This window comes from Hyperolius riggenbachi, chromosome 1, assembly GCF_040937935.1.
Source record: "Hyperolius riggenbachi isolate aHypRig1 chromosome 1, aHypRig1.pri, whole genome shotgun sequence".
Lineage (NCBI taxonomy): Eukaryota > Metazoa > Chordata > Amphibia > Anura > Hyperoliidae > Hyperolius > Hyperolius riggenbachi.
Window position 1 is genome coordinate 604,639,845 of NC_090646.1, and position 14,976 is coordinate 604,654,820.

Below are 14,976 nucleotides of genomic sequence, written 5' to 3' on the forward strand. Positions count from 1 at the left end.
GAACCCCTGCAAACAATGTTTTGGTCTCGAGGAACCCCTGCATTTATTTTGCAGGAGGCACGGTCTTTAAAAGTATGTGTGGCTGTTTATTTCACTACCCCCATTACACTGCCACTCATTATACTGTCTCCTGAGCCCTCAATTTAGTGCTTCTTGTTACAGTACCACCTATTATAATGTGCTTTATTATACTTCCCCCACAATGGGGGAAAATGCCAAGGAACCCCTGCAGAGTCCTCAAGGAACCCTGGGGTTCCAGGGAACCCTGGTTGAGAAAGCCTGGTATAGAGCCTTCCGTCTCCTCTCTCGGTGCCCTCTATTCTGTGCTGGCACCCCTGTTTCAATCCCCCACCGAAAGGGTATGTGGAAGTCTTCGGGAGCCGTGTCCTCCCGAAGACATGCGGCTCCATACTGCACAGGCGTGAGCGTACAAGAGAGCGTGCTTGCGCAGGCGCAGTACAGGGCCGCCCTTCTTCAGGAGCACTCGAGCTCCCTGAAGACTTCTGAAGCCTCCTTTGGCCAGATAAAGCAGTATTTGACTAAATTACCGGGCGAGCCAGCACCGGAACGAGGGGACCAGGAGAGGAGCGGGAAGGCTCTATAGGACCCAGAGCCTTCCCTCTCCTTGGGTAAGTATCTGTCTCATTTTTTTAAATGCGGTTCCCATTCACTTTAAAATGCAGCATGCAACCTAGCAAAACTAAAATCAGAATTCACTTATAATAAGCTTCTCATGATGCAAAAAGCCAACCTCTCTGGTGCACTATTTGCAATGCTGCGAGAATACTTTACTATGCATTTATACAGTACTGATATTTTCCACAATGTTCCACAAGAGTACACGGAATCATTCCTGTCACAAACTGTCCCCCAAAGAAAGTTACAACCTGACAACTGGTGTTGGGCTGTAAGAAGAGCTAGCTAGGAAGGGTTGTGCAGCATTCTTCAGTTTCTAGTAAACATAATTTGCTCATAGGAAAACAATAATCTGCCTGTGTAATGAAGTGGATTTGCTTAGCTGAACCTCTGCTGCTATGGACACCTGACTCCTGTGATAGCTCTTAGTCACCTCAGGGCCAGTCATGTGGTAACTTGGGAGAGCAGCAGAAACCTCCCTCTTCAGTGTTGACTCTGGCCACAATTCACAAAGCATTACCGCATTTGGTAATGCACAAAACAGCTGATTTTACCAATCACCTTGCCAAATGCCTGTTACTGCACTGAAAAGTAAAATTACAGACTAGTGAGGTAAATTACCGACTTGTGCTGTAAATACCTCAAGAAATTGCAATTCACAAAGATTAACCCTTTCTGGACCAGCACCCTCTGCCCCCTTAAGGGCCAGAGGGTGCTGGTCCAGCAAACCGCCGCTTTCCGACGAATCACCGCAAGTTACCGTCGCTCCCGCCGGACACGCCGCTCTGTCCCCGCCGCAGGCTGCTCTCTCTGCCGTCGCTATGACGGCAGAGCGCTGTGCGCCGGTCAGGAGCCGCTTTCATTGGCTCCTGACCCTGTCATTCAATGTAAGCCAATGGGAACGGCTTACAGGAATGACAGGGCCAGGAGCCAATGAAAACGGCTCCTGCCCGGCTCACAGTGCTCTGCTGTCATAGAGGCGGCAGGGCATCACATTGCGGCGGGGGCAGAGCGGACCGAGCGAAGCGGACGGGCTGGGGCGCGCGGTCAATGGGACGTAGAGTTTACGTCCGGTCAGGACCGCCGCGCCTCCTGCCCGACGTAGATTCGTACTTGCTCGGTCCGCAGGTAGTTAAAGCATTAGGTAAATTAAGTAAAAGTGTTTGGTATTTATCTCCAGCTCTGACCAGCCAGTAACCTCCATGCGGTAAAAGTTAACAGATGTAGCAGACAGGTATAACGGGGGAATAGGAGAAGAGAGGACATGTGTTTTGCCTCAAACTTTGTCACTATACTTAAATAGTGTTCCTGACTCAGTGAGGAAACTGCAAGTAAACATTTGTTTGGTCAGGATCAGTGTACACAGCAGCAACATTAATGGTTTACAAAAGACAGGTATGCTCCAATGGATAGCAGCAGTGAGATTAAAATTGCAACTGTGCTGTTTGCTCATAAAAACACGCATATTCACACATAACAGGTTCACTTCCAAGGGATACCCCTCTATGCATGAGCTAGAGGTAAACAGCATATGTAGCAGACAGCCAATAGGGAGAGCCACACAGCCCTGCTTCTCACCCCTTTGAACCAATGCACTGGCAGGTAGGACTCCAGAATGACAGAGCAGGAAAATTAGACATTTGAAATAGATTTCCTGTATCCCTTTAGGTGTGCATATCTGTATACTGATACACAGTAGATCTCCCTCTAATTGGCATGTCTGCACATCTAAAGGGTTGCTGGGCATGCACTGGACAGAAAAATCAATGGCTCATGCAGACACTTGTGGGAAGACTCACAGCTTTCCAGCCTGACCTGCTCCACAGATGGTGAGACTTACTGAGCAGGGCTTAGTGTATTGAAGCATTTTTTTCGGAATATTACCAAACTTCTACTGCATGTGGGAAATCTTGGTGAATTTGGAAAAGTGTAAAAATACAGAATGCTGTATTTTACTGACCTAAATTATTTTACCGAACTGCCTTTAGTGAATTGTGGCCTGTGTCGTTCAACTCTCTCTTGGAGTCCAGTACTGCTATGTCGGTGTTGGTCCTTCTGATTCTGATCTCTACAGTGGCCATTTTGAAGTTTTAGTTTGTATATTCTGCAATTCTTTAACCACTTGCCGACCGCGCACTCATAACGCGCGTCGGCAAAGTGGCAGCTGCAGGACCATCGACGCAGTTCTGCGTCGCCAGCTGCAGGCTAATTAATCAGGAAGCAGCCGGTCGCGCGAGCGGCTGCTTCCTGTCAATTCACGGCGGGGGCTCCGTGAATAGCCTGCGGGCCGCCGATCGCGGCTCGCAGGCTAAATGTAAACACAAGCGGAAATAATCCGCTTTGTTTACATTTGTACAACGCTGCTAACAGTAGCAGCGTTGTACCAGATCAGCGATCCCCGGGCAATCAGCGGCCGGGGATCGCTGTCACATGACAGGCAGGAGCCTGTTAGAGGCTGCACAGGACAGATCCGTTCCTGTGCAGCCTCCGATCTCCGGGGAAGGGAGGTAGGAGAGGAAGGGGGGGGGGGGGAATTTCGCAGCGGAGGGGGGCTTTGAGGTGGCCCCCCCCCCGCAAACCTCAGGCAGGCAGGTGCGATCAGACCCCCCCTGCACATCATCCCCATAGGGGGGAAAAAAGGGGGGCGATCTGGTTGCTCTGCCTGCTACCTGATCTGTGCTGAGAGCTGCAGAGCCCACCCAGCACAGATCACAGAATACAGCCATGGTCCTTAAGGGGGGTAAAGTGTGGGTCCTCAAGTGGTTAATACAGACTTGAATAAAACTTTGGTTTGAGTGCAGCCTGTTGTAATGGGTAGTAGATGAGGCTTGTGGGTGAATTGGCTTATCCGTGTCCACAGAAATTGTCATAATTTAAGGAGAGGATAACTGCAGTGTTCTCCCCAGGCTCTTTTAGCCGGGTACTCCACCCGGCTAGTTTTGGTGACCACCCGGCTGTCATCGGCTCACCTCCTCCTATGCTGTAAGCAGAGTTGCACACAGAAGCACCGGCCCTGCTTTCTCTCATCTTGCCCCACCCGGCTACTGTTTCACACCACTCGATTGGAAAAAATTTCTGGGTAGAGCACTGAACTGTGTAAACGAATAAATCTCCCTCTGCTTCTTACCCAATTGTGTACAGCAGGTTTTGGATACACAGCAAATGTTTCACCATGTTTATTTTTCAATAGGTTTACCGCACGGCCTCTTGTAGAAACCATCTTTGAAAGGGGAATGGCCACTTGCTTTGCTTATGGGCAGACGGGCAGTGGTAAGACCCATGTAAGTCTTTTTTTTCCTTATAACACATTCTGTATTGGATATCTAAACCAAACGTTACATTTGTGATTTCTTATTGGGAATTGACCAGCCTTTCTGCATGTGTTTTGTAGTAAGATTAGCATTTTATAGGAGCACAGAAGCTCTATTACAACCCAAGCAGTCAGCAACTAGACAATAGTGTGTGCTTCTGAGACACAACCAGATAGCATGCAGAATTCATGGATAATACCACTGCACTGTGTAAAGGTGGCCATACAGATACTGATTCTTGCAGCCTGATCCACCATCGGATTCAATAATCTGATGCCTGCTTGATGAAAACAATTAACCGATTTTGGTCTGAAATCTGTCATGTGTTGATCGGACATGCTGGAAAGACTTTGGTTGAAAGTAATTGATCTCTTGCTCTGCAGTAACAGCATTCAATATCGTGATGGTCCCCGCCTGCCTGGCCGCCCCAAAGTGTAAATGCCCATATCCCGACTTGTCTCCGGGAGCTTACTGCGCAGACGCGGTACAAAGTTTTCTTGTACTGCGCAGTAAGCTGCTGATGACAGGTGCGGGAGCGAGGACGCGCGCAGTAGCAATGCTATTCGTCTAGTTAGATGAATAATTGGCAGGTGACCCGCGTCGAGGAACGGAGGGGGCTTCAGTGACGGCGTGGGACTTGACAGCTGCAGGGGGCCGGTAGAAGCCCCAGGTAAGTGACACTTTTTGTTCTTTTAAACGGCCACAGAACCCCTTTAAAGAAAAAAAAATTGTTACAGCTGATACAAATCCTGTGATAAATCTGCAGTGTCTACTTCCTGCTTTCATGGAAGCAGACATAGGGATAACATCCTGTGTTTACAAATTAGCTGCTCTGCTGAGGCTTCCAGCTGACACAGCTGAGAAATCAAACTACAGTTGTGATTAGTCACCGATGAGGGGGAATTAGACAGGATAAACTCTCTAAATACATACAGGGTGCATTTCTCTGTTTGACCTGTGCAAGAGTTCAGGTCCACTTTATCCATGTTATCCAATTAACAGGTTGACTTGAGTCAGTTGTTATGTAAAGCCTGTCCTTATCCAGGTCTTGTAATTACAATTCAATAATCCTATCCTATTGCCTCCTTTTGTACACTGTGAAAGCGGATAAGTAATTGAATTAAGTGTGTCTCCTCTGTGCCTGCGAACAGGAATCTCTGCACTGTGGTTCACCACCATGTCAGTAGTGGCTGGTAGCTGCCACTTAAGGTACCCATACATCAGCAGACTTTGGCGGCAGACTAATGTATAAATGTAAAGCACCCCCCCCCCCCCCCCCCCCATATGTGCATTTATACATTACCTGTCTGCGGCTGATAGAACCTTTAGATATGGACAGACACCACACGGAGGCTGACACAGGGCAGGTAATAAAGAAATGCACACAAGGGGGGTTTGATGGTGGGGGGGGGGGGGGGGGTTTGGGGCGCCGATTCAGCCTGCAGTACAGTGGTTTGCAAAAGTATTCAGCCCCCTTGAGGTTTTCCACATTTTGTCACATTACTGCCACAAACATGAATCAATTTTATTGGAATTCCACGTGAAAGACCAATACAAAGTGGTGTACACGTGAGAAGTGGATCGAAAATCATACATCGTTCCAAACATTAAAAAAAAACAAAAAAACTGCAAAGTGGGATGTGCGTATTATTCAGCCCCCTGATTCAATACTTTGTAGAACCACCTTTTGCTGCAATTACAGCTGCCAGTCTTTTAGGGTATGTCTCTACCAGCTTTGCACATCTGGAGACTGAAATCCTTGCCCATTCTTCTTTGCAAAACAGCTCCAGCTCAGTCAGATTAGATGGACAGAGTTTGTGAACAGCAGTTTTCAGATCTTGCCACAGATTCTCAATTGGATTTAGATCTGGACTTTGCTTTGACTGGTCCATTCTAACATAGATATGTTTTGTTTTAAACCATTCCATTGTTGCCCTGGCTTTATGTTTAGGGTCGTTGTCCTGCTGGAAGGTGACCCTCCGCCCCAGTCTCAAGTCTTTTACAGATTCCAAGAGGTTTTCTTCCAAGATTGCCCTGTATTTGGCTCCATCCATCTTCCCATCAACTCTGACCAGCTTCCCTGTCCCTGCTGAAGAGATGCACCCCCCGAGCATGATGCTGCCACCACCATATTTGACAGTAGGGATGGTGTGTTGAGAGTGATGTGCAGTGTTAGTTTTCTGCCACACATAGCGTTTTGCATTTTGGCCAAAAAGTTCCATTTTGGTCTCATCTGACCAGAGCACCTTCTTCCACATGGTTGCTGTGTCCCCCACATGGCTTGTGGCAAACTGCAAATGGGACTTCTTATGCTTTTCTGTTAACAATGGCTTTCTTCTTGCCACTCTTCCATAAAGGCCAACTTTGTGCAGTGCTTGACTAATATTTGTCCTATGGACAGATTCCCCAACCTGAGCTGTAGATCTCTGTAGCTCGTCCAGAGTCACCATGGGCCTCTTGACTGCATTTCTGATCAGCGCTCTCCTTGTTCGGCACGTGAGTTTCGGTGGATGGCCTTGTCTTGGTAGGTTTACAGCGTGCCATAGTCCTTCCATTTCTGAATGATCGATTGAACAGTGCTCCGTGGGATGTTCAAGGCTTTGGAAATCTTTTTGTAGCCTAAGCCTGCTTTCAATTTCTCAATATCTTTATCCCTAACCTGTCTGGTGTGTTCTTTGGACTTCATGGTGTTGTTGCTCCCAGGATTCTCTTAGACAACCTCTGAGGCCGTCGCAGAGCAGCTGTATTTGTGCTGACATTAAATTACACACAGGTACACTCTATTTAGTCATTAGCACTCATCAGGCAATATCTATGGACAACTGACTGCACTCAGACCAAAGGGGGCTGAATAATTACGCACACCACACTTAGCAGTTATGTATTTGTAAAAAAAAAGTTTGGAATCATGTATGGTTTTCGTTCCACTTCTCATGTGTACACCAATTTGTATTGGTCTTTCACATGGAATTCCAATAAAATTGATTCATGTTTGTGGTAGTAATATGACAAAATGTGGAAAACTTCAAGGGGGCTGAATACTTTTGCAAACCATTGTATATGGGCATCTTCGACAAAAATACATTTTCTATAATCAGATTCGGTTAGAGATAAATTTGTCTTTGCCGAATCAACCCATAATATTCAGATCAGATGTATGGCTACCTTAAAGAATTGAACTTTATCCCAATCAGTAGCTGATACCCCATTTTTACAAGAGAAATCTATTCCTTTTCACAAACAGACCATCAGGGGGCGCTATATGGCTGATATTGTGGTGAAACCCCTCTCACAAACAAATTCTGAGTATGTACTATTGGCAGTTTCCTGTCTGTGAACCCTGTTGCATTGTGGGAAATGGCTGTTTACAGCTGTTTCCAACTGTCAAAACAGAATGCAGCAGCTACATCACTTGCCTACAGTAAAAATGTCACCATGTGATAAATGTCAGAATGTAAATCAGGGATTTAAAATATTTTTACAATGGGCAAACACTGACTAAATCATTTATACATAATTATTGTAAAAATGAAGCACTTTTTTATTACATTATTTTCACTGGAGTTCCTCTTTAAGTATAAATTCACAAAAGACCATCCTCATTTGTGTAGCAGTCTGAAGAGGGAGTTTCAGGAATGTCGTCTGTGAAGGGTCCTCCTCTGGTGGTCCTGGACTCCATTTTGGTTTTCTTAAAGTTGGCAAACTCTGTGCATGACTTGAATTAGATACAATAAATAAATAAATTTACATTACATACATACCTGATTTGCATCCCACCCCTTGAAAAATACAGAATAAAAATGGGAATGAACTGCCCTGTGCTTGTTTCTGGCTGCTTCTCCCTCTGGTCATCCCCTCCAGAGTAGAGATGGGAAGTTCGGATCTTTTCAATGATCCGGATGATTCGAATCGGATCATTGAAAAGATCCGGATCTTTGATCCGAATCTCGGATCATTTTACAAGGGAAGCATTCGGGAGGTGAAATGACTAGCAGGGCAGGAGAAGGAGAGGGGGGTGGACTCACAGAGAAGGGGAGAAGATGGACAGAGGGCAGGGAGTGGACAGAGAAGGGAGGGAGGAGCAGAGAGCAGAAATGTTTGTTTGCACACAATACCCACATGCTGCAATCATATGCTTTACATATATTTCACCTACATGTTCATCTGTGTACCTGAATGGAAACGTCGCACAGTGAAAGGAAGCATTCCCCAAAGCATTCCCAGAAGTGAAGTGCAGCTGTTTAGAGCGAGTGTAGGAGGATCATATTGCCCTGCAATCACAGTGCCTGCAAAGTTGCTGAACTGAGCCAAAAGTTTCCAATGTGTTCACTGTGCACAACTAGGAACAGACAGCCTATAATGAGCAGAACATTTCAGCCAGTATGTGTGCTCTACACATATCTGGCAGTGGCACCCATGTCCCCTCTACCTGTCCCTGCAAGGCTGGCTCCCCTGAGTCCCCTCCAACAGAGCGATCCATCTCTGCTCTGCTTCCAGGACCCCGCTGCCCGCTGAGAGGGGGCGTGTCGCTCCTGGCCCCACCCCTTTTGTGATCCGAATCACTCATTTTGATGATTCGGATGATTCGACTCTCAAAATAGATTCGGATCAAAGATCCGAATCGTTCATGATCCGGACAACACTACTCCAGAGGCTTTTCCTCTGTGCTGTCTGTTTGCCCACATGCAAAATTATTGGGTGTGGCATGTAAAGACGCAGCTGGGCATCCCAAGCTTTGCCAGTACTCCTATCCTGCCCTCTGTCTGAGAGCAGCTAGTGTGTGCATTATGGGAATGGGGTGGGCTTACACCCTATTATAGTGTGTGTGTGGGGGGGGGGATTTCAGCACTGCAGCACATCTCCTTCCAGTGCAGAAGCGAAGGGGGATGTATTTAAGTGTATCTTGTGGTTGTTCCTCCCCCTTCTATTATTTGATTTGCTACTACAGTAAGGGCCGGTTCACACGGACGCTTGGCGGCGTCTACCGTCAAGCGTTCGGGACCCATCGGCTAAACTCTCCCATTCAAGTGAATAGGAGCGTTTAGCATTGCGCGGTTACCGTCGATTGCATAAACGCGGCGTTCTGATCCCGATTTAACGCATCGTTTCGGTCGTCCCTAGAAGCCGCATGCAACGTCCAGGGACGGCTAGCCGGCGCGGCTTCATGTCCCCCTGCGGGGACGAGAAACGCCGATCGCGACGATCTCTGTACCACCGCCACCGAACGGGACGTCACAGGACGACGCGACTTCCTGGCCGCCCCAACGCCAGTATTTGAGGTATAATAAAGTCACTCAGAGTCCCTACTGAGAGTTCATTGATGAGGATCATGATGAACTGACTGCATTGCCTGATACAAGCTGTTCTTTCTTTACAGACCATGGGTGGGGATTTTTCTGGGAAGAATCAAGACTGTTCAAAAGGAATATATGCACTTGCAGGTAAACCACATACTAATGTCAACTTTGTGTAGAAATACACAGCATATATGTGCTAAAAAGTTTTTATGTCCGCTTTTGGCGCTGCAGTGTTTCCTCCACCATAGAAGGTAACACCTAGTACCCTTTAGTAGCGGTTCTGCAATGTATCGTGTCATTCGGGCTTCATCCAGCTCTTTACTATTGATCAAGAGGTCCTTCTTTTAATAGATTTTTATAGGTGGTGTTTTTATCTAATCTATCATCTGGTCTTCAAAAAAAAAACAAAAAAACAGAAGTACCTTTAAAAGACACACATTTGTTTGGCTGGTTAGCCCTGCCCTTATGTTGTTCATAAGTTGGGCCCATAAATTGGATTGAGCTTTATGTGACTTTTGACAGTTGGTGCATTTGAATGCCACACTTTGACAGCATCCTTACCTCCTTACCATCGTTACCTTGGTAACATCAGCTAAAATGCACATCTGCAGTCTTGCATATACTGTAGATGGCATTATCACACGATGAGAGAAAGCGGACCATAAAAACTGCACAACCTGCATGAATAAACGGAGGCACAGTGACATCTAGTGGCAGTTATTGGCGTACTACACTGTTCTGTTCACCCTTTTGCAGACAATGTGCACTACTCATATTTTTAAGAGAGGAGATTACATTTTCTTCACTGGAGTTGTTTGGGTACCACCACTGTTCCTGGCTGCAATATTATAGCCTTTATCCTCCGCCCACTTGCAAGCATTAGTAAATGATAAAGTCCTCATTTCTGACCCTTTCTATCCTCTTCCCTTTACAGCTCGAGATGTATTTCAAAGTCTGAAGAAGCCAAATTATAAAAAATTAGAACTTCAAGTATATGCTACATTTTTTGAAATCTACAGTGGAAAGGTAAGTTTCTCCCACACCTCTTTCTAATTGTCCATGCTACTGTCGTTCGCTGCTCAATTTGCCCTGATTTGTAAATTAGTGAAGGTGTTTAATCATCCAGATTGTTACAGCCTCTCGTGCTGCAGCTTCTCTTCATCCTATGCGCTAGGCCTGAACAATTTTAGGAAAAGATTGAATTGAACGATTTCTGCCAAAAATTGCGATTTCGATTCAATACACGATTTTCTACTCACAACGATGGATCAGATCGCTCTGACCATCCATGACACAAAACCTCAACGTGTGTGAACCCAGGCTTAACCCAGGTGTAGAATTTAGTAATAGGTGCCCCTTTTATGCAGCTTATTACTACTGGAAGAAAAAAATATATATAAGGCAGCACAGTGGCGTAGTGGTTAGTGCTCTTGCCTTGCAGCGCTGGGTCCCTGGTTCAAATTCTAGCCTGGTCCTAGCCCTGCGAGGAGTTTGTATGTTCTCTCCATGTCTGTTTGGGTTTCCTCTGGACACTTCGCTTTCCCCGCTTTCCCCCCCACATCCAAAAAAACCTACAGATAAGTTAATTGGCTACTGAAAATTGGCCCTATACTATGGTACATATATAGACATATGACTATGGTAGGGATTAGATTGTGAGCCCGTCTGAGGGACAGTTAAGTGACAAGACAATATACTCTGTACAGCGCTGCGTAAGAGAGAGAGAGAGATAGAGATATATCTATATATTTATATTATATATTACTATACATTTCTCAGTACTGTGTGACATGACAGCAGTGACTCCCCATGTAGCCTATCAGGGTGACATTTTCAGTGTCAGTCACCCAGGCATGCAGCAGCACACACCACAGGGCATGCAGAGAAGGGACCACAGTAATAGTAGTTTGCTGGCTGTCCCCTGCCAGGTAGAGAGTTCCCCGGGCAGCGCGCGCGTCTCTCAGGCTCTTCTCATTTTCCGGGCGAAGGGGGGCGGGACAAGCCCATCCTTCCTGTGTATGCCTGTCTGCCCCATTAACCAGCCTGGCTGTCACCCGGAGAGGGAGGGGGAATGATCCGACTCATTAACCCCTCACTGGCCTCCTCTCCAGCACCTACAGGGAGCATTTCTGCTTTTGCTATACGCGACTGAGGAGGAGGGAGCCGGAAGCAGAGCAGGAATCAGCAGCTGCAAAAACCGCAGCTTTGACGATCTCAAGATCGTCACACTGCTGATCGCGATTTTCGGTTTAAAACCGAAAATCGTTCAGCCCTGCTATGCGCCCCGGACCCCCCATGCAGAGTCGCGCAGCTTCTCTTCCCCCTGTGCTCCCCCAGACCACCCATGGAGAGCCCCGCAGCCTCTACAACTACAGCTTCTCTTCCCCCTCTGCTTCCCCAGACCACCCATGGAGAGCCGCACAGCTTCTACCGCTGCAGCTTTTCTTCTCCCTCTGCTTCCCCGGACCCACCATGCATAGTTGCGCAGCCTCTACCACTGCAGCTTCTCTTCCCCCTCTTCTTCCCCGGACCCACCATGCAGAGTTGCGCAGCCTCTACCGCTGCAGCTTCTATTCACCCGGTGCTCCCCCAGACCCCCCCCCCCCTTCATGCAGAGTCACGCATTCTCTACCGCTGCAGATTCCCCATGCAGAGTCACGCATCCTCTACCGCTGCAGTTTCTCTTTCCCCCGTTTCCCTGGACCCCCCCCATGCAGAGTCTTGCAGCTTCTATTCCCCGTGTTTCCCTGGACCCCCCATGGAGAGCTACACAGCTTCCCTTAATCCTGTACTCCCTAGACCCTCCCCCCCCCCCACACACAGTCATGCAGCCTCTACCGCTGCATTTTCTCTTCCCCCTTTGCTCCCCTGGACCCCTCCACAGCAGAGTTGCACAGTGGATGGCACTACTCGCGGTAAGCTGCTGCAGCTTCTGGACTTGTTGGGTTGTGTTATGGCTGGCCAAAGTCCGTTCTTGTAGTAGCTGGCCATTTCACGGACTGGCCAGCAGGAACCCGAAGTGGCAAGACTTTGGGGTTCTAGCCGTAAGATATACAAAAAAACATCCAGGCAACTTGATATAACACCTTATTGAATTGTAGAAAACGTTTATCACTTGCAGAGCTTTGCCTACAATTCTATGAGCTAAATCATTTAAATGTAATACATATTGTATGCATTTTCGCTTTGAGCTAATCTAAATCAGCAGGAAGTGCACATTATTCACCCAATTCCAAGCTGCATAAACTTTGCATAACCTTAGCATTTGAGCTGGCTTAATTAGCATCTCATTGAGCATCTCTACCACTAGTCCTAAACTAAAGCTATAAAGAGGCGCTAGATTTTGGTCTTCAGAGATTGTCAGCGGCACACTTGTTACAACCTCCTCAATGGGAACTTTGCTGGTGCAAGACTGGATTTGGCAATCCATAAACAGATCACGCAAGGCTAGCTTTTGGTAGAGATACTTCTCTATGGAGAGGGGAAGGATCTGGGTTCTATTGAGTCTCCGCTACGCATTCTTCCCGTTAACTGTATCTTCCCATTATAAGTAGTATTCACAGTACAGAGTCGCCCCTCCTCTGGAGCACTCAGGGACTCGGGCCTGCTTTAGCGTCAGACCAATCTGTTTCTAGTCAATTTGAGAATAACTTTGCTAGAATTGCAGTATGGAGTATAAACATAGCATACTGCTTTTGTTATAATAATGTACTTATTTATGCTTCCAGGTTTTTGACCTATTAAACAGGAAAACCAAACTGCGAGTTCTGGAGGACGGCAAGCAGCAGGTGCAGGTGGTGGGGCTGCAGGAGCGGGAGGTGAAATGTGTGGAAGATGTCCTGAAACTCATAGAGATTGGCAACAGTTGCAGGTATGCTTCATCTCATTTGTCTGATGCCCTCAACGCCAATGTGGTGTTGGCATTTTCATTTATGTAGTACCATCATCTTCTGTAGCACTCCACACATTAAAAGGGCACTCTGGCCTTTTAGAAAATCACTTTTACACATTTTTGTTTGATTTGCTGTAAAACATTAAAATGCATCTTGTATATGACATTAAAGTGACCCTGAAGTTTAAAAAGCGCAGTTACATGAAGTGCAACATGACCTGCAAGGCAATGAACTCCTCCTGACCCTGTCCTCTTGTTCTGTGCTGGACAGGTGTCAACCGGGAGTATTCAGGTGCCCCAATGCACCATGCAGAATTCGAACACCAACAATATTGTCCAATTCCAGTCCTCAAGGGCCATATCCATGCCAGTGTTCAGGATGGATACAGAAGTGCATTCTACTTGATGAACCACACTTTACTTGGTTCAGTCCCATCAATTTGAGCTGTGCCAAAAATGTGTGAGAACCTTGGCCCTTGAGGACTGGAGTTCAATAGCACTGGGATAGATCGCTCTGCCAATAATTTCTTCATTTTGAGGAATGACAGGTAGATATATAGGGACTCAGTACACCATATAGAAGATTAGTGTGCATCCTGTCTGATTTGCGGATACAGAAGCGGTCTTGGATTGTGATGTTCCTTGCTCTGTAATTGTAGTGACAGACTGTCTGCTGATATTGTAATAAGTGAGTTGTCAGTGCACATCTGAGTGCTAGTCTTCATTAGGAGCATTGCTAGCAGGCATTTTATGACATTATACCATGCTGCTATACACTCTACCATGGATAGCCGTGTAGCATTATTTATTTTTCCCAATCGTGTATCATAGAACATCTGGACAGACTTCCGCCAATGCTCACTCCTCAAGAAGTCACGCCGTGTTCCAGATCATCTTACGAAGGAAAGGGAAGCTTCATGGGAAGTTCTCGCTAATTGATTTGGCCGGAAATGAAAGAGGAGCAGACACGTCGAGCGCGGACCGACAAACCCGTCTAGAGGGGGCTGAGATTAACAAGAGTTTATTAGCTCTGAAGGTGAGTTAGCCAAAACAGGATGCAGTTTCATCACTGCTGATATCCCTGCTGACTAGCCAGTCTTGCCACCCTGTCAGTGCTCCAAGATTTAGGCTCTTTGGAGACTCCGATCATAATTAATTTGGGTTTGGACTGACTGCAATCCCCACTCCCCACCTGATGTAGTTATTTTCTGTATTGGTGTACATATAATGCATTACACAGCTGAAAGCCTGAGCAGGGGTGTACCTGAACACAGCTGTATGGAACAATAACGGGGGACCTCTTACACATGGGGGGGGGGGGGGGGGGGGGACAGAGGGTATGTATGTGGACAGAGCATGCACACTTCAGGGAAGAGTATGCCTGGGGGGGAAGCTTCAAGATGGAGAGGCTGGTGGCCGGCTCATATTTTTTTCAGAACAGGTGTGCTTTAATTCGGAACCGTAACTACATACAGTAGAATGCAATAAATTATTCAGGATACCCACTTTTACATTAAATATCCTGGTTTTAGCATCAGAAACTCTTCCTTTAGCTATATATATATATATATATATATTTTTTTTATCCCAGCCCTCCCATTGTGGATTAGCCTAGGCTGTTCATGCAAAATTCTCACCTCATAGGATTCTTGGAGACTAGAGATCTTTTCTACTGGCATTAGAACTCTCAGTAAACGAACATTCTGCAGAGATTATCTGCCTGTACTAAAGATATTGCCGCCTGTGATAAATTTCAAAAAGTACGGTAAATCATGGAAAGGAAAGTTTTTACAATGGGCAAACACTGACTACATTTGTAAATGACTACTGTAAAATATAA

General features: G+C 46.5%; 1 protein-coding gene across 6 annotated transcripts in view; it reads left to right on the top strand.

Moving 5' to 3' along the window:
* KIF2A (kinesin family member 2A) overlaps positions 1 to 14,976 on the top strand; it is a 129,103-nt gene that overhangs the window by 91,572 nt on the left and 22,555 nt on the right. For all 6 annotated transcript variants that reach the window (XM_068249650.1, XM_068249643.1, XM_068249635.1 and 3 more), the window contains exons 10-14: positions 3,827 to 3,917; positions 9,325 to 9,388; positions 10,179 to 10,270; positions 12,973 to 13,115; positions 13,968 to 14,172. In XM_068249650.1, coding sequence (XP_068105751.1) covers positions 3,827 to 3,917; positions 9,325 to 9,388; positions 10,179 to 10,270; positions 12,973 to 13,115; positions 13,968 to 14,172 — 595 coding nt within the window. The remainder of the gene's footprint in view (positions 1 to 3,826; positions 3,918 to 9,324; positions 9,389 to 10,178; positions 10,271 to 12,972; positions 13,116 to 13,967; positions 14,173 to 14,976) is intronic.